At 65.7% G+C, this 18,913-nt stretch overlaps 1 protein-coding gene across 8 annotated transcripts in view; it reads right to left on the reverse strand.

The window, feature by feature from the left end:
• FBRSL1 (fibrosin like 1) overlaps positions 1-18,913 on the reverse strand; it is a 49,821-nt gene that overhangs the window by 20,844 nt on the left and 10,064 nt on the right. For 6 of the 8 annotated variants that reach the window (XM_037051831.1, XM_037051832.1, XM_037051830.1 and 3 more), the window contains exons 2-4: positions 15,912-16,109; positions 6,018-6,122; positions 3,785-3,820 (exon numbers count right to left, since the gene is read on the reverse strand). In XM_037051831.1, coding sequence (XP_036907726.1) covers positions 3,785-3,820; positions 6,018-6,122; positions 15,912-16,109 — 339 coding nt within the window. Of the gene's footprint in view, positions 1-3,784; positions 3,821-6,017; positions 6,123-12,793; positions 15,174-15,911; positions 16,110-18,913 lie in introns of those variants that run through there. The other 2 variants (XM_037051835.1, XM_037051834.1) reach the window with 2 other exon arrangements.

Genomic DNA, 18,913 nt, shown 5'->3' on the forward strand with positions numbered 1-18,913 from the left:
CTCTGCTCCACCTCTGCTCTGTCGGGGGGTGCACAGCGATGCCCCACCCAGGCCTCCTTCAGGACGAGCCAGCTGCCCAGGTGCCAGGGAGCCGCCAGCAGCAGCGCCCTTGGGATGCTCCAGACAGAGGCCCCCAAGGCCACCCTCACCCCCTGGTGCCACAGCCACTGGCCCAGGGCCACAGTGGAGGGACCCCCTAATGACCTCCACATCAGGGTCAGCATCCCTGAGGGTTTAACCACAGACATGTCCAAGGCTCCGAAAAGGCTGGGGCCGACCCCCGGCGCTGACCCTCATGGACCCCGGCCACCCAGGAGAGGTGCCGGACGACGAGGGCAGGGGACACGGGGAGGGCGGGGTGAGTGGGGGCCCCGGATGCACCTGGGGCCTGACGGGCAGGCCGCCGGACAGGAGGGCAGCCAGGCACAGGCCAGGGCTATCACTGCACGGAGGCGGGGACGCCCAACCCCACGCACACGCCCAGAGGGGCTGCCAGGCGGGCGCCAGCCGCACACGTGCAGGTGCACCCACGCCACACTCAGGCAGCCGGACATGCGCTCCCTGCCCAGCGGCCAGCTCAGGCCTGCCCCGCGCTGAGAAGTGTCGGGGGCGGGGGGATGCAGCTCCTCCCGCTCCAGGGAGAGACCGGCAGGTTTTTATTGCTTTTGTACGAATCGTGGTCTCTCGGAAGTGGTGCAAGGAGCAAGGTAATGAAAGCCATAAACCCGCCTCGTAAAGATGAGCCCCCACGGTGCGGCCAGGCCCCCCCCTCCCCCGGGAGTGCTAGGGAGGCCCTGCCATCCAGCAGCTGCGGGGCCCAGTGCTGGGCCGAGTGCGGGGCAGCGCCTGCCGTGGGAGTGGGGGCGCCTGCCCGCCAGTCCCTCACAGAGGGAAGGTGTCCACCCACTGTGGGGCACCCTAGCCCGCTCCCCCACAGCTCCCCAGGCCCGTGTCCTGCCCACACAGTTCCAACACCGCCCAGCAGGCGGGGCCCACAGCACGTGCCTCTGACAGCTGCGGGGCATAAGGTGCTTCATCCTGCCCCCCGGGCCCTGGAACCTGCCGCCACTGCTGTGAGGGGCCCCAGCAGCCCACACAAGGACCAAGTCGGGGGACTGAGGCCCCCCACCACAAGCCTGAACCTCACCTCGGCTCTGCTGGGGCCCATAGTGGGCTCCACCCGGCCCCGCCACCTGCCAAGCCCACGCCTGGGGGAGCCCGCCCAGCCCAGAGTCCGGACCCTGGGAGCCTTCTGCTGCCTCGCCCTTCTGGGCCCCATTCACCATCTCCTCCTTCAGGCCAGGAGCCCCCACCCCACTCCAGGCCGGGCCGTGGGCCGTTTGGCTCCGTCCCAGCAGCTGCAACAGGGGCAGGCACCCAGGAAGTGCTGGATGGAGGAGGGAGTAAGGAACGACCTTCATGTCACACCCCTGACGTGCGGCTGATGGCCAGACCTGCACCTGGGAAGGGGAGCCTGAGAAGACGGGCGGAGTGGCGCGGCTGTGGGGCAGACGGGCACCACGGGGTGCAGGGCACTGGAGGGCCAGGCTCCTCCTGAAGGGACGAGGGGTCTGAGGAGGGCGGTGCTGGGACACTGGGGGGGCCGTCTGCTCCACCGGGCCTCGGCCGGGGGCAGGGCCCCCAGTGGAAGTTCCCCCTGGTGGCGGTGCCTCTGTGGCACCTTCTGGAGGTTGTGGGGTCGATACTGGTGACAGTGTCCACTGTGGAGTGTGGAGTGTGGCTGTGGAGGTGGGAAGAGAAAGGCACTGGGTGAGACCTGCCTAGCCGGCCCATCACCACACCCCAAGCAGGGCCACTGCCCTGCCCCCGGGGCCTCAGAAGAGTCAGACCCCGTTGCTCGGTCGGTGTACAGGAAGCCCCCAGGCCTCCGCCTGCATCCGCAGAGCCACTGGCTGGGCCACCGTGTCCTTGGCTACAGGCAGACACAGCAAGCAAACTACTTCCTGACTGACTTCGTGGCACCGCTGAACCCAGGAGGGCGCGCTGGGGAGCGGCATCGAGCTCCTGGGGCAGCAGCTGCTGAGCATGAGCAGTGACTGGGGGCTGGCTGGCTTGAGTCCCCGCAGGCTGGCCCCTTTAAGCGCTGTTTATAAACCGGTCCAGTCAGAGCTGCCCAGCGTCACGCAGGGCAGGGCGCTGTGAGGACAGGACCGCTGGCACCGGCCTGAGGCCCCAACCGCCGACACGCACAGGTGGCCAGAGACACAGGATGCCACGTGGCCACGGGTCTCACAGACGCACGAGGCACACCTGCAGAGTGACCGTCACATACACACAGGTGCGCCACACAGCCCCTAGACGGCACACACACACCCAGTCGCTTGCAGGCACACACACATCTGCCGCAGCCAGACACACAGGCGCTGGTGAGCATGCGTGGGAGGCCCAAACACACACAGACGGCCAGAGAGAAGTGAAACCCCCCAGGGGCAGGTGCCCAGGACCTCACGAGGGGCCCACGGAGACGCGCATGTGACAGACATGCCAACACTGAGGGGCCCTGGCCTGAGCAGGCGTGCTGACCCACCTTCCACTGAGCAAGGGCACCTGGGCCAGGGGCTCCTCCCGCCCTTGGGGAGCTTGGCCTCCCCTGGCTTCACTTCTGAGGCTCCTGCCTGCACCCCTGGGCCACCCAGGCAAGAGGGCTCACAGGCCAGGCTGTCCCCATCCTGCAGGAGACCAGCAGGATGGTCACACCAGACACACCAGCCCCCCGGGACCTCGTGTGCTCTGCGGACCTGGCTGGGAGCCCCCCTTACTCCCCGGTCACCACCTGCCATTCTGAGCCGTGGCCGTGGGGGGTTGGAAGCTGCAAGCAGCTGGCACATTAATTACAGTTCTTCTCTGGGAAGCAGCGTTTGGGAGGGGACTATAGATGTCACACGGTGACTTGGCTGAGGCGCTGTAGGGTCTCAGACGTGACAGGAGGCTCCGAATGGGTGTCCCTGGGCTCAGCCCCTCCACGGCCCTCAGGGACCCATGCAGGCCCCTCGCCCTGCCAATTGGCGGCATCCTGTCCCCCCGCATTGTCCTGGCTCTCCCCTTTCCAGCCTGCATCACGCAGCATGTCTGCCTGCCCTGTTCTTGCCAGAGCCTGGGTCTGACCAGCGCTGCTTGACCAACAGTCAACCCAGGAGGGGACTGACCACCAACCATGACCGTGAGGATGGACAAGCAGGGCAGCAGGGGGCCACCGCCCAGAGACTGCAGCCCCTAAGCCTAGGCACCCTGGGCGGGGGGGGAGGGCCACCGGAGAACCAGTGGGCGGGCTTCACATGCCATAAAAGGCCACAGTGATTTAGAGAGCCCACCAGACCACGCAGCTCGGGAACTCATAGTAACCCAGGGGCTTCGGGGAGGTGGGCGGAGCCCAGACCCCAGACCCCCCCAGGGAGCCCCGGGTTTACGGCGCCATCAATGTTTCTCCGAAATAAAGTCCCCGGGGAGGCAGGGCTGCTCCCCGGGGATGAGCTGGGGCAGAGGGCGGCTCAGCACTGCAGGCTTCACACCCATGTCCAGGCCTCGCTGGCAAGCCAAGCGAGGGGGTGGGGACAGGACGGCGAGGGGCGGCTGTTCCACTTCCAGGACCCCCCAAGTCCAAGTGCTACTGGACAGGACCCCACTCCCTCTGAACGTCCACCCACTTCGGCCCCATCCCCAGCCTTGGGCATCCCCCTCTCCTGGCCAGCTGCTTCCAGCCAGGGCCACTCTGAGGGGCTCTGGACGGACCGGGCGCACGGGCGGGCGGGTGGGGGGCACTTACGGAGTAGCCTCTGCCTGAGACCGCTTGCGCCGAGCTCTGCAGGAAGGAAGAGAGCCGTCTGTCAGAGAGCTGTGGCCCGAAGGCCCCACGCCCTGAGGTCCGGCCCAGCCTCCGCGGCCGGGCTCCGCAGTCCCTGGGCACAGACAGGACGCAGAGCCCTCCCGGACCCTTGGTGGGAGCTACGGGAGTGGGGGTCTGGACTGAGGCCACAGGGAGGACCCGGCCCAGCTTCTCAACCCGACGGCTTCGGCTGACCGAGGCCCCACGTTCGGACCAGCCTTCCCCTCGACACAGAGGCCCATAAAGCCCCTACCTCCCTCAGGGGTGCGCTCGGCCCTCAGCCAGGTCCCAGCCCCCTAGCAGCGCCTGTGTTTCGAACAGGGTTCCGCCCACACATGGCTAACCCTCCCAGGGCACTGAGCCTTGGGGGACCAAGCCCCTGTACCCCGGCCAGCCTGCTCCTGGCCAGCCTGCTCCTTGCCACCCACCACCCTCCCGGGGTCCCAGGTAGGGGGCGCCTCGGGGAAGGCTTTCTGGAGGAGGAGCCGGTCAGGGAAACTCTGGGCCTCAACTGTCAGGGGCCGAGGCCCAGAGGCCCTGGGAGGCCCCTGGGTGCCTGTGGGCAGGACAGCCTCCCTCTGCCTCAGCGGGGCGGTTCGGATCCGGCAGGAGGAAGCAGTCAGGAGGTGGCACCACCCACCACCTCCCAGGGAGAGGGCTGATGACGGTCACCACACTGATCCTCAAGGCATAGGCTGGGGAGGGGGGTTGCAAGATGGAGCAGACAGGACGGAACTGAGGTCCTGGGGCAGGGTACGGGCCGTGCCCTTTTGCACAGGGACCCCGGCAGACTCCTGCAAGGCCCTCAGTCAGCTCCTGGGGGTCTCCCCAGAGCAGAGCTCACCTGGCCACCCAGCCTGGGGTACCCTGCCGTGCTCAAAATCCCCTGTGTTCGTCTGGGGCTGACAATCAGGGCAGCTGGAAGTAGGGCACCCCGCAGCCCCAGACAATTATCGGCCTATTTTCCCATCTTATGGCAACAAGACTGAGCTGGGCAATTAGGCCTCGGGTGGCCTTCGCCCCTCCCCCACCCCCTCTATTTAAATGATAATGAGGACGGCCAGGTCTCTGTGGGGCTCTCCTTCAGCAGGGGGGGGGAGGGGGGTGTCAAGCACATAAGGCCCCATCCAGGGGCCCCTCCTCCACTCCACCCCTGCCTTCGCCCACCCATCCCCTTTGTCCAAGCTCTGGGTCGCGGACCCCCATGGTGAGGGCCACCAAGTTCCCCCACCAATGGCCAAATCCTGGGTTGACCCCACACTGGGACCCAGGCCACCTCCAGGGACCTGAGCTCAACGACCCATCTTTGTGACACTGAAGGTGCGTCCCTAGACTCCGGAAACCTCTGCACCCAGTTTGCCCACTGCCCACTGTCCCGGGGGCAAGANGTAGGGCACCCCGCAGCCCCAGACAATTATCGGCCTATTTTCCCATCTTGTGGCAACAAGACTGAGCTGGGCAATTAGGCCTCCGGTGGCCTTCGCCCCTCCCCCACCCCCTCTATTTAAATGATAATGAGGACGGCCAGGTCTCTGTGGGGCTCTCCTGCAGCAGGGGGGGGGAGGGGGGGGTGTCAAGCACATAAGGCCCCATCCAGGGGCCCCTCCTCCACTCCACCCCTGCCTTCGCCCACCCATCCCCTTTGTCCAAGCTCTGGGTCGCGGACCCCCATGGTGAGGGCCACCAAGTTCCCCCACCAATGGCCAAATCCTGGGTTGACCCCACACTGGGACCCAGGCCACCTCCAGGGACCTGAGCTCAACGACCCATCTTTGTGACACTGAAGGTGCGTCCCTAGACTCCGGAAACCTCTGCACCCAGTTTGCCCACTGCCCACTGTCCCGGGGGCAAGAGGAGGGGGTGGAGGACCCTGCTTGCACTCTCCACCTGCAGTCCCAGGCCCAGAGGGTACCTGCTGCACGGCGCAGGCCCACTCACCTGGCGCCGGCCTCCGGCCCAACCCTGCCACCAGCCCGCGCCCGCCCAGTCGGGCGGAGGCCTCACCCCATCCCCAGCGCAGCCTCCAAGGGCTCCTGCCCCTTCCAAGTTCGAACCTCGCTCCTCCTCTAAATCCCCACCAACGGGGAGTCCCGATTAGTGAGAAGCTGTTTAATAGCACCTGGCAGTGTCTGCGGAAGGCTGGCCCTGGACTCCATGTGCCAGGGGTACTCACGTCACTGAGCTGGTCCCGGGAGGTGCTCCGCCGGGAGCTGGTGGCTTCAAGGACGCTGTCGTCCTCACTGTTGCAGTCAGCCCCTCTGGACACAGTGGCCTTCATCTGGGGACAGGACAGGCGGCTCAGCACAAAGACTGAGTCCCCCACATGCACCTGGGCGAGGGCCCGGCCCAGGTGAGGTGCCCAGCCCCACCCGAAGGGGCTGAACCCAGGGCAGGCGCAAGGCGGGGGCGCTGCTCGGAGGAAGGAGACTCACCAGAGAGCACCCAGCCTCCGTGGGGTCCAAGGACAGGGATCTGCAGCCACTCTGGGCCCCTCTTCCACCCTGTGGGCGACGTCAGGGGTCCCCAGGGGCGGCCCCGCCCCCTGCACCACGCCAGGGAGGCCGGCAGCAGCACCCCCTCGGCCCTGTCTCCAACCACAGGCCAGGATATGGACGGCCACGGGACCCCAGGGGACCGAGGGCCCCCTGCGCCTCAGTCTAATCACCTGCTGTCCCCCACTGAGCAGCTCTTTGCTCCTCACACGGAAGCCCCAGCAGATACTGGGTGCCGCGCCACAGGAGGGGCTGACAAAGAGGGCGCCGTGGACCCAGGTGATGCCAGTTCTTCCCTTTTTACTTGGAAAGGAGGCCGAACCTCGCAAAGCTGCAGGAAGGCGCACGCCCAGCCCAGCCCTCACCCTCTGGCGTCCAGGCTCCACCCCCCCCCAAGGGACCCCCATGACCCCTGCCCCATAGTGAGGTCTGGGTAGACGCTACGCTGGGGCTCCCTCTGTCGGTCTGACGCCTCCTGGGGAGAGACCGGGGCTGTGGTTCCCGGCCAGCCCAGCACCCTGTAGCCCCTGCCCCACAGGGCCGGCAGGGGTATGCCCAAGGGCGTTCAGCGAGGGCCCGCAGGGGCACCGGAGGTGCTCCAGAATGCCATTCTCGAGTCCTGGGAGCCCCTGGTGGTGGAGCTCCTCGTGCAGGCCCAGCAGCAAGCTCCGCCAGAAGCCCCTCAGAGCCCCTGCTCCCCAGGGTCTCCCTAGGCCCCGAGATGGGTTTGCAGTCCCCCAAAGCTACAGGCCCTGCACTGTGTAACTAGCAAACTGTAAAGCACAAGACAGAGCAGCTTCCGCCCACAGCCTGGGCCCTGGGGTGGCAAAGCCTCCAGGCGGCCCCAACCCCAAGAGTGCAGGGGTGGCAGGGCCCTGATTCCTGTCTCCAGGCCAGAGCCCAAACAGTCTGGCTGTCCTGGGGCCCTGCCTGCTTCCGAGCTGCTCGGGAGCCACGCTGGCCAGCTACGCCAGGGGCCCGGCCTGCCACGCCTCAGTCCCCAGAAAGAGCGAGAGACAAATCAGCATCCAGGTGCCTGCAAGTCCACGGCCAGAGGGTGCCCAGACTTAGGTCCATCTGCCTGCCCACCTGCCCGCCCAGTGCTCACTGAGTGCCCGTGGGCCTCTCCATCCCGGGCAGTGAGCAAAATGCCTGCAAAGAGACCACCTGTGGCCAGCAGATGGCTCAGGTGCTAAGGAAGGACCAGCAAGGGAGGACTGGTTCTGGGTTCGAGAGTGGGGAGGCGGGCCGTGGGGTGGGGGGCTGGCTGGAGAGGAGAGCCCTGACCACACCTGGCACCTGGGTTTGCTGTGGTGCAAACGCAGCCCAGCTGGTTGCAGCCACTGACAGTGTCACAAGAGGTTCTCGAAATTCCCAGCAGTGGCCCTGGGCTCCTGCCAGGTGGCACGTCGCCAGAAGGTGCCCCGGAAGGCGGACAGAGGACCGCCCTCCCTCAGACTCACAAGAGTGGCTGCAGCACTGCCACCAGACCCACGGGGTGAGGGACGTCGGTCACCTGGGGTCCTGAGTGTGGGGGCAGGAACAGTGAGGCCCTCCGTGCCTCTCCCCAGAGCCCTAGCACAGGTCGGGGCAGATGGCGGCCAGTTCAGGGGCCCTGCTGACAAGGGCAGAGCTCAGAGGTGCCCCAGGGAGCCCCCAGGCTGGGGCATCAGGAAAATGGGGCCATGCCAGGAGCTGCCTATACCCCTCACTCTCCTCAGCCCTGGGGAACGTCCAGCAAAGTCTCACCCTCAGGCACAGAAAGGGTTGGGGCAGCTGGAAGTGCACATGCCAGGAGGGGGTGGGGCGTAAGGCCTCCAGGATGACGGGGGGGGGGCGGGGGGGCAGGCAGGTGGCCTGGGAGTCTTGAGAAGGGAGCCCTGGCTGAGGCCACCCGCAGACTCCTGCAGACCAGCGAGGGATGGGCCCCGGGAAGCGGGGATCGGGGGCGCACAGAGGTGCACATGTGTGACCAGCTCCTTCCAGAAGTTACTCCCAGGTGCCCTCCACTCCTGCACCCACCAGGCTGGACCAAAGGCCCTTCCAGCTCCCAGGGCCCGGAGTGAAGTTCCTCTGTCTCCTGCGTTAGGCTGCCGGTGCCTGGTGGGCGGGGCTGCCCTCACACCCTCTGGCAGGGTCTGGCACCAAGAGGAGGGCCCAGGCCATGTGCAGGGATGCCCACGTGTCCCCGTGGCCAGCACCATGTCAGGGAGCAAGCTACGGCCATGTGCAGGGATGCCCACGTGTCCCCGTGGCCAGCACCATGTCAGGGAGCAAGCTACTGCCCTCTGAGGCTGGCCACCCCTCCATTACTCCAGTTTCCTCTGGGATTTGGACAGGTGGACAGGTGGACAGGTGGACAGATGGATGAGCAGACATGGGGCTGGGGGCAGCAGTTCCTCCCCCAGAGGGGACCAGAGGCCCCAGGGCTGTGTGCCGCCAGAGCGGGCCTTCTGGGCTCCATCCTCTCTGTGGCATTTCGGCCAGGCCACCGGCCTGCTTCACTGCTGTGCCCATCTGCCCAAAGGCCCAATGACCTGGTCCAAGCACCCAGCACCTCTCTCCCACACAGCCCCCCCACAGCCCCCAGCCAAGCCCTCACCCAGCATGAGTTTTCAAAAACAATGCATCAGCTCAACCACTGTGCTGCTTGAAACTCCGCAGTGGTCCCCAGGCAGAGACACCCACACTTCGACCAGCCCCAGGGTCCCACCCCACACCCTCGCACGCACCAGGCACCCACCCCCTCCCCAGGGATGCCGGTCAGGTGGCCTCCGGTCACTCAGGCCTCACTGACCCCCTGGCCCAAAGGGGCCCTACCCCTCCCCAGGAGGCCTGCTGTCAACTCAAGTCCCCCAGGCAGCTGAGATTCTCGTCGGCTGGGACTGCGGCCTGTCCCATTTGCAGTGGCAGCTGGCCCGCAGGGCAGGCCGGGCGGGTGCCCCCACGCCAGGGCCCACGCTGTGCTCCCTGTCCAGGCCACACAGGGAGGGAGCTCGGGACCGTGGGCAGCCTCCCCCAAGCATCCCACAACCGAGCCTGCTGCTCCCCACAACTGCAGGCCCCAGGCGCCAGGGAGATCAGACGCACCAAGTGTCCAAGCACTGTGGATGGAGGCCCTGCCAGGACAGCCGCCCCATGAGGGGACCTGAGCCCGTGTGCAGAGTCACTACCACCCCCAGAGCACAGGACGGGAGACGGACACGAGGGGCTAAGCCCACGGTCGGGGCTCATGGTGGGCAGGCCCTTCAGAGCCCATGGTGAGGACGGTAGGCAGGGTACAGCAGGGGGACAGGAGGAGCTGGGGACAGGAACCGTTCGAATTGGTAGAGGCCAGATTTTGACCTGATCCATGGTTTCCAGCACAGCTCAGAGACGTGACTTGAACCAACTCTCTAACCCCGAACACCCTGCAGGGCGGCGGCCCCCAAGGCCACACAGCCAGTCCACAGCTCGGCTGGATCCCAGCCGGATGTGCACCTGCTGGGGGACGGGTGGGAACCTTCTGGAAGGTCCTGCCAGCCCATCTGGCATCCGCCTCCTGAGCGATGACATCCCAAACATGGCAGACGAGCTGAACGGGCACAGATGGCCAACACACGCGCTTCCAGAGCTCCCCAAACTCTCTGTCTCAGCCTCACAACCCAGCTGGGGCTACAGGCCTGGAGGGGCGCAGGTGGGAAATGGGCCGACCACCCCCCAGAACAAATGGGCTCCTCAGAGGAGACTCGTGGCACACAGGCAGGGAGTCAGGAGGCTGAGAGGCTGAGAGGCCAGCAGTTGCCACGGCGCTATTTCCCTGGATGGAAGGGTCAAGGCCACAGCCACAGATTCTGGACCCGAGCTGCCTGGGTTAGAGGTCAGCCTCAGCCCCTCCCGTTTGCCTCGGGCGAGTCCCTGAGCGGCGGTCTGGAGCCCCTCCTGGGGACAGGCACAGGAGCCACGGAGGGCTGGCAGCCGGACAGGGCAGGCCGGCACCAGGCTCCAGGTCAGTGTCGCTACAGACGCAGGTCCCTCAAGACCAAGAAGGGCCATGACCCTCCCGCCCCTCCGAGACCAGACATGAAACAAAGCACCACATCCCACCGGTGAGCGCCCGTGTTCACATGTGTACAGCCACCATTCTCAACCTGAGGAGTTACAACACAGCACCGAGGTGAGTCTCTCAGCCCAGCTGATGCGGCTCAGTGACGGAGCGCAGGCTGTGAACCAAAGGGTGGCCAGTTGGACTCCCGGCCAGGTCCCTAGTCGGGGGCGTGTGAGACCCAACCAAACAGGGATGTTTCTCTCCCTCCCTTCCTTCTCTCTAAAAATAAACAAATGAAATCTAAATAAATAAGTACATAAATAAATAAATAAAATCTTTGAAAAAGAAGAGTCGGACGAAACACCCTTTTTCAGTTTTACACAGCCCTGGAGTGCCCACAGCTGCGTGGCTGACGAGCCCCAGACTCCACACAGGGCTCCCTGCTCCGCCTGCAGGTCAGAGCCTCGGAGCTGGCTGCTGAGCAGAGCCCTGGCCTCAGCCCCCACCCCCCGTCCTGCAGGCCTGGGACACACTTCTTGCCAATGCCCCCAGGAGAGGGTGGTGGCCAGCTGTCTTCTTCACAACTGCCTGGCTGTGGGGACCTGTTAGGGTGCCTGTGGGTGACCACGTCTCCCCATCCAGGGAGGGGTCCAGCTGGTGTCCTGGCCTCTTCCCACACCGAGCAACTAAACCACGTTGTATCTGCTGCTTAAACAGGGGCCCTGCTGGCCAGGGCACCTGCTTTGCTCAGGATACCCACTCAGGGCCGGGAACTGTGCCTGGCGATGGTGGCGCACATGGCAAACTCCTCAGCGAGCCGTCGAGGGGCTCATCTTACCCAAGTGTTTACCACATGGAAGGGCAGGACCTGTCAGGAGGGACCGGGCAGGCACTGGAGGCCAGGGCCCCAGGTGCAGCCCCATGCGCAGGAGGCAGACGAGCTGCTCCCAGGGATTCTACCAGCCTGGCGTGGGCGGTGCGGGCGGCACCAGGTGTGGCGCACAGACTCGCCTTGAGGACTAGGAGCTGCCGACCTGCCAGGGGCCACCCGTGCCCGTGCCCCCCACCAGCAGACGGACCCCAGGGGCCTTCAGGGAGCACCTGCACGGGACACGGCTCCAGGGGCACCGTCCTGGGTCCCTCGAGACAACCACCACAGCCACTGCTGCCACCCTCGTCTGTCCCGGGCTGGGCAGGGCCCTTGCCTGCCCGACCTGCAGGGAGGTGAAGGCAGGGGCCTGGGCAGGGCCTGGAGCAGACGCCCGGCAGAGCCCCCCGGGCCCGATCTCTATCCAAGGGGCCCCTGGGGCAGCAGGGACCGGCCCCAGACCTCCAAGGCGTCCCTCAGAGGCTCCTTCCGTCCTCACAGCCGGGGGCCACATAGGTCACAGACCAGAGCAGCTGCCAGGCCCAAACCTCTGCCACCAGGGCCACACGGCTGTGTCCTTCAGCCGACGAGGTAGCTCCTAGACTTAGATTTAGCCTCCAGCACATCCAAACCACCAAGCCCACAGCAGACCCTGACTGCAGCTACAGCCGCACAGAACCTGTGCTGTCCTCTGGCAACGCGAGCAGCACGGCACCCCAGGGCTGACTCCTGCGGTCTCCTCACAGCAAGCAGGCACCTGCCCCTGGTCACTGCCCTCGGGGCCCCAGCACGGAGAGCCTCAGGCAGTTTGGTCACGGGGGCAGCCCTTCTGCTCTCAGGGGGAGCAGCCTCTTGCTCAGCCGGCAATCGCACAGGGGGCAGGGGAGGCCCAGGACTCACCCACCCCAGGCTCACAGAGGGGAACTGGGAAGCAGACAAAGCAGGTGGCCGAGGCCCCGGCTATGGGCCCCCAGGGCTCTGTCTGCCCCTCCTCACCCTAACCCCTAGTAAGTGGCACTGGGGAGCCTTGGCCAACGCACCCAGGGCAGTGTCGAGTCATCCTGCAAACCAAAAGGTCGCCAGTTCAAATGCCAGTCAGGGAGCACACCTGGGTTTCAGGCCAGGCCCCTGACTGGGGGACACGTGAGAGGCGAGAGTCAGTGTCTCTCACACTGACATGTGTCTCCCTCCCTCCCCCTCTAAAAACAAAACCTTTTTTAAAAAACAAAGGCAGGGCCGCAGCACCCATGCCTGTTCTTGGGTGGCACCTAGACACTTGTGTGTGCTGGGACCCAACATGGAGATCCTCACGCTGCCCCACAGGCCGGGCGGGTTCAGGGCAGGACCCCCACAGCCGAGTCCCCTCCCAGGGCAGCAGCACGAGGGCCAGGGCAGAAGCCTGGTCCCGAGGGCAGTGAGGGCGAGCCGAGACCCCAAGCCCAGAGCATGCAGCTGCCCCTCACTGCTCGGTGGGGGGCACAAAGGAGGCAAGCCCAGGTGCACTGTCACTGGTCAGAGAGAATCACCACATGCACACCTGTCTGTGAAATCACAAACACTGATACAGTTGTAAAAATAATGGCATGGCACTTTTTATTCTCTTTAATCAGAAAAATAGGCCCCGCATCCCTGGGAAGCCCTGGGGGAGGCCCAGGGTGTCGGGTGGCAGGGTGGACGCCACCCGGTGGGTCCGACAGCCACAGGGCCAGGTCTTCAGGAGCGAGGGAGAACGGGGCCCCCGTGGGCAGGGTCGGCTCTGGATGGCAAGCATAGCCAGGACACACTGGTGCGCAGGGGCCCAACAGGAGCCTGGCCAGGGTGGCCCAGGTGGCAAAGCTACTCCAAAAGGGGCTGTGGCCCCACAATGCGGCAAGTCCGAGCTGAGCTCTCGCCTCCTGCCCAGGGCTCTGGGTGCAGGCCTGTTCTATGCTGAGGCAGGGGCTGGGGGAGTCTGTAGTGTGAGGTCTGCCCCAACAGGGGACATCCAGGGCATGGTGAGGCCAACGGTGGGAAGGCTGCAGAGGCCCTGGGCCCTGCAGACTCTGGGTGCAGAGCTGGGCGGCAGGGCCTGACAGACTCCAATGCTTGGCTACAGGGTGGAGGGGGGTCCTGGGAAAAATACTCCTTGCTACTAGGAGCTTCTGCTTGACCACAGGAGTCCTGAGTGCCCCTCCCCGTGGCCACCGGACCCTGGAGGTGGAGGGAAGGCTGACAGGGCCCGAGACCCAGCTCCTGCCGGGCCCTGGTTCTGCCTGGGGGTGAAGAACATACAATGACCAGAGGAGGAGGGGCCCACGGCGGTCTGCAGCTCACACGCAGCTCACACACCACACCCACGCACACATCCACTTGCACACCTGAGGCCAGCGTGCAGATGCCAACGTACAAGGACACGTGGCACTTCAGAGGCACAGAAACACAGAGGGGGCCCCCAGCAGCCCCTCCCCTCGGGGTGTGTACATCACAAAGCAGAGGGCATGGGGAGCGGGTCACGGGTGGTGGGAGGCGGGAGGCCGGAGGCACGGGGTCCTCTCCTCTCTTCCTGACGGCGGCCCAGCTGGGGCTCCCGCCTCTGCAGAGCCTTGGTTCCCGAGCGCACACAGCCTGGCCCGCCTGGAGAAGACCAATCAGGTGGCCACACAGCTCAGGCCACAGGGTGAGACGGCCAGGCCAGCCCCGCCCCGTGCAGCCACAGGCGGGTGGTCTGGATGGCAGGCATCAGGCTCCTGGGCTCACATAGGGGGCCTGGCGGGCCACCGAGGGGGTGGAGGATCGAGTCCGCCGTGACCTCAGGGGCCAGCAGGGACGGCCCAGGCCGGGGAGTGAGGGCTGGGGCTGGCGGCCCTGAACCAGGTCCAGGAGGGACCGCCGCCGAGGCTGGCTCAGGGGCCCCAGGAGCGGCCGGCGGGGCGGGGCTGGCTGTCCCAGCAGCGAGGGGCGCTTGGGGATGGGGATCAAAGGCTGGGGCTTGCAGGGCGGGCTCGGGCCCAGAAGTGACTGGGGCTGGCAAGGCTGTTTGGGGTGCAGGAGGGGCCGCTTTCGTCGGCAGTTCTGTTCTGGGCCCAGGAGTGGCCGCTTGGGTGGGTGAGGCTGTTCGGGTCCCATGAGTGGCTGCTTCTTGTGGCGTGGCTGTGTGGAGCTCAGCAGTGAAGGTTTGGGGGGGGCATTCTTCTCAGGGGCCTCAACTAATTGCTGGGGCTGACGGAGGCCCAGCAGGGACCGCTGGGGGTTACTAGGCTGACCCAGGAGGGACCTTCGGGCCTGGCACGGGGCCGGGAGTGCCTGCCAGGGGCAGCAGCACTGGCCTGAGAGGGAGCTGCAGGGCTGGCGGCGGGGACGCAGCGTGAGGAGGGACTGAGGGGGTTGGCAGCGGGGGCAGTGGGCGGGCAGGGACTGCAGGGGCCCACACCGCTCTCCGGAGGATACCCTGCTGGGCTGGCTGTGCAGACACGGGGCCACACAGGACCACGTGGGCCAGCAGTGGTGCCAGAGGGCCAGCAGGGAGCGTAGGGGACGACAGAGGTGGCAGGGGGCCGGGAGAGAGCGCAGGGGACGGCAGTGCTGCCTGGGACCTAGGAGCGCCCACTGTGGCCTGTAGGGCTGAGCCAGGAGTGACCGTTGGGGCCGGCTGTGCTGATCTGGGACTGGAAGCAGCCGCTGGGGCCGACAGGGCTGACCCGGGCCCAGAAGTGACCGCCGGGGCCGGCAGGGCTGACCTGGGCCCAGAAGAGACCGCTGGGGCGTGCTGTGCTGACCCGGGAGTGGCTGCTGGGGCTGGCAGGGCTGCCCGGGGTCCGGGACCGCCCGGCTGGGCTGGCAGCGCTGACACGGGGCTGGGAGTGACCCCTGGGGCTGGCTGGGCTGGAGCTGCTGCGGGCGCTGGGCCGGGCCGGTCTGGTCCCAGGGGTTGGCTGGGAGAGGCCCCCCTTCAGGGGAGCACACCTGCATGGAAGAGAGAGCACGTGTCCACCCGGGCCAGTGTGCCTGCAGGCCCCCCGTCCAGCCCGGCCCAGACATGCTGCCCCGCACCGGCAGCCCAGCCCCCGGTGGGCGGGAGGGGAACGTAAGACGCGGAGGGGACCCTCCCTGAGAGAAGGCGCAAACCAGCGAGCCCCGAAGGGAAGAGCAGCCGCTGTGCGGAGCCCGCCGCGCCCGGACAGACCCCTGCCTGCCCTTGGCTCTGGGAGGACGCCCTGGCCGGACCAGCAGGGCCCGGGCGCCTGCGAGGACGGCCCCTCCCACCAGCCCACACCCCGACCCCACACTGTGCTTCAGTCCAGCAGAAAGAGCCCCAGCGACGAGCCTGCTCCTGGGAGCGGCAGCCACACTGGGCGCCCGGGGTTGGCGGAGCCTGACGGACGCAACGGGAGGCGGGGCCAGCCTGTGGTGGGGTGCCTGGGGGCCTGCTGAGCACAGCCCGCCCCACTCCTGGGTCCCTGGCCTGCTTCGGCCTCGCTCTGGCTGTGACCCACCCAAGCAGGTCTCCTGCCTCTGCCCAGGACCCGGGCTCACAGTGGGCGCTGCCAGCCCCAGGCCACATGTTCCCCACACCCCTGGCCCGACAATGATGGGATGCGTTGCCCAGCAGGCCCAGGTGTCGACGGGTGGTGTCCAGGTGTTGGTGTGCCAAGGTGCAGGGGGGAGGGGCACAGCCCGTGGCTGGGGGTGCCCAGCGCTCACCTGCTGGGAGGGCTGCAGCGGGGCCTTCCTCCCCTGCTCGCAGGGGGGCTCCAGGGCCTGCTCAGGGCTGCCTGCCTCCAGGGGCCGGCCGTTCTCACTCGGCTCTGCAGACGGACAGGTTTCTGACTCTCGGGGCTTCTTGGTGAGGCGGCGTTCCCACTTCTCCTTCCGCTCGTGTGGCTTCAGGGCCATGTCCTTCTGTGGAGGCAGCAGGACAGAGCCGGTGAGTGGACAGTGACACACAGCTGCACACGCTGTCCCACCAGTGACACGCCTGAGTCTCAGACATGCAGCACCACCTACTGGCAGGTCACACCCAGGCAGGAGCCCCATGGGAGGGCCATATGGGAGGGGGAAGGGAGAGGTGATGGGCAAAGGGGCCAGGTGGGTGTGGGCAGGACTGGGGCTCGGGACAGTGATGCTGAACAAAGTTGGTGGCAGGAGGTGCAAGCTTTCCTCAAGGAGCCCCTCGGCCTACACGGAGCCCCACCCAAACTCAGCAGGAAGCAGGTGCTGAGGCTGACCTTGCTGAGGCCTGGCCCTTCCTAGGGGTGCCCCTTGGGTTCCTGGGAGGGGGCTGTCCCTGCACAGCTAGCCACAGGCAGTCAGGGACAGTCCCTGACCCTGAGCTACCTGTGTGGGTTTCCCCACCCAGTGCCACGAAGCCTGGCACCCTGCCGACACAGAAGCCTGGCAGAGAAAGTGCCCCGTCTCAGCCAGGTATGCCTGTCTTCGAGGATCCCAGGCCCCTTCCCCGAGCAGGAACCTGTGTTTGCCTTGCTTACAGCGGCACCCGGTGCCCAGGGCAGGAACTGACACACAGTGGGAGTTTAATAGGTACACGTGTGCCGATGCGGACCACACTAAAGCCTCCCTCACGCCACCGTGCACAGAGCTGGTCCTGGCTGCCTCCCTCCCCCGCACCACGCTCAGAGCCCCATGGAGCCTCGGACTGCTGGAGGTGGCACGGCAGCACCACCCACCAGTCTCCTGCTTGGGTCCATGGGGCCGGGGGCTGGGGGGTGGGGAGGAGCCCACTCCTGGGCTGCAGAAGAGAAAGACCTGAAGGACGGTGACAGCACATCCTCCCACGGTTCGGCTGCTGCGTCACATCCAAGTGACACCCTCCCAGGAAGTGTCCCAGGTGACACCCTCACACCCCCACAGGAAGTGTGTCCTGAGGGTTTCGGGGACCGGGTCAGTGTAGCCAGCAGCAGCCTCTCCCAAAGCTACCTTCTGCCCTCAGATGGGCACCTGGCTGGGGTCTCAGAGGTCTCAGCCCACCTGGTAGGAGGAAGGGCTGACGTCCTCATCTGTTGGGGTCTCTGGCTTGGAAGCGAGGACAGAAATGTGCTGTGCTTGCCGACTTAGGTCCTCTGACCCAGCTCCAGCAGCTGCCTCAGGATGCCCCCCCATGCCCCTCCATCTGCTCTCAGAGGGGCCACAAGGCTGCCCAGACTAATCTTCCAGGCAGAGGACCCCCACAACTGCCCACCACCCTGTGACCCCAGCCCAGGAGCAACCGTGCACAACTGTAGGGTGACCGACCCCCTCCCTGGCCCTGCATGTGAGGCCCAGAAACCCTGCCCCTCTCAGGGCGGACACTGCACTCCCAGGGTTTCCCCAGGAGCCCAAGGAGAGGCACAACTCACGGCCACATGGACCCAGGTCTCAATGGCTCATCCTGCTCCCTGCTCCCTCCACATGCCCACCAGAGAAGGGGGGCCAGCTAGACAGGAAGTCTGAGGGTCAGTCCCTGTGAGGGCCCAGGTGGGCACTCAGCCTGACCCATTGGCAAGGCTGGGAACCTCCCCAGGAGGAAGCTCACTCCCCAGCCTGGAATCCGGTCCTCACAGGTGACCTGGTCGGCCTACACCACATGGCCCTGTGCACAACCCCACCAGCTCCAACAGAAGCAGCAGGAGGAGCTCAACGTCTTGCACGCGCAGCACATCATCCCCACGCTCGGCCCCAGGACACCCACAGGTACCTGCACACGGGGCACAGCCCGTCTCCACCCTGAGAGGCCTCTCTCCCTGCGCCCTGGCCCCGCGGGCTCCCCGCCTGCAGCATCAAACTGGAAGTGAGACTTCCGCCAAGATGGAGGCGTAGGTGGAAACACCGTGCCTTCTCCCACAACCAAGTTTGAATACAACAAAGGCTTAGTAAACAAAGACACAGCCAAAGAACAGAAAATTGAACTATACGGAGGTCCGACAACAACGAACCCTTCAACCTGGACCGGTAAGAGGGGCGGAGGCAGCAGCGGAGCAGGGTCAGGCAGGAAGGATCCCCCAACCCAGGGGCACAGGCAGCTCGGACCCAGTCGGGATGCGGGGCAGACTGACCGCAGTTACACATTCGCCACAGTGAGACGGACCACGCAGGCCCCAGTGGGCGAACCCAGTGGTAGAGGGCTGACCGAGGTCGCACATTCGCATGCAGTGGGATGGAACACGCGGGCCCCGGTGACGGTGGCACCTGAGGCGGCAGGAGGCGGCAGATGGGACCGCCATTGCTCCTCCCTGACCCCGCCCCCACGTACAGCGTCACAACCCAGCGACTGAGTTGCCCTGCTCTGGTGAACACCTAGGGCTCCGATCCTGCTACGTAACAGGCACGAACAGCCCAAAAGATGGCTCAAGAAGAACTCAAAGCCCCAGAGCCAATAACTCTAAGCGACCAAGAAATAGCCAGCCTCTCAGATGCACAGTTCAAGACACTGGTCATCAGGATGCTCACAGAACTGGTTGATTACAGTCACAAATTAGAGGAATATATGAAGGCTAAACTAACTGAAATGAAGGGAGATGTTCAGGAAACCAATAGCGATGGAAAGGAAACTGGGACTCAAATCAATGGAGTGGGCCAGAAGGAAGAACAAAACATCCAACCAGAAAAGAATGAAGAAACAAGAATTCAAAAAAATGAGGAGAGGCTTAGGAACCTCCAGGACATCTTTAAACATTCCAACATCCGAATTATAGGGGTACCAGAAGGGA

The sequence above is a fragment of the Sturnira hondurensis genome, unplaced genomic scaffold (genome assembly GCF_014824575.4).
Source record: "Sturnira hondurensis isolate 20B ecotype Veracruz unplaced genomic scaffold, ASM1482457v3 Scaffold0007406, whole genome shotgun sequence".
Classification (NCBI taxonomy): Eukaryota; Metazoa; Chordata; class Mammalia; order Chiroptera; family Phyllostomidae; genus Sturnira; species Sturnira hondurensis.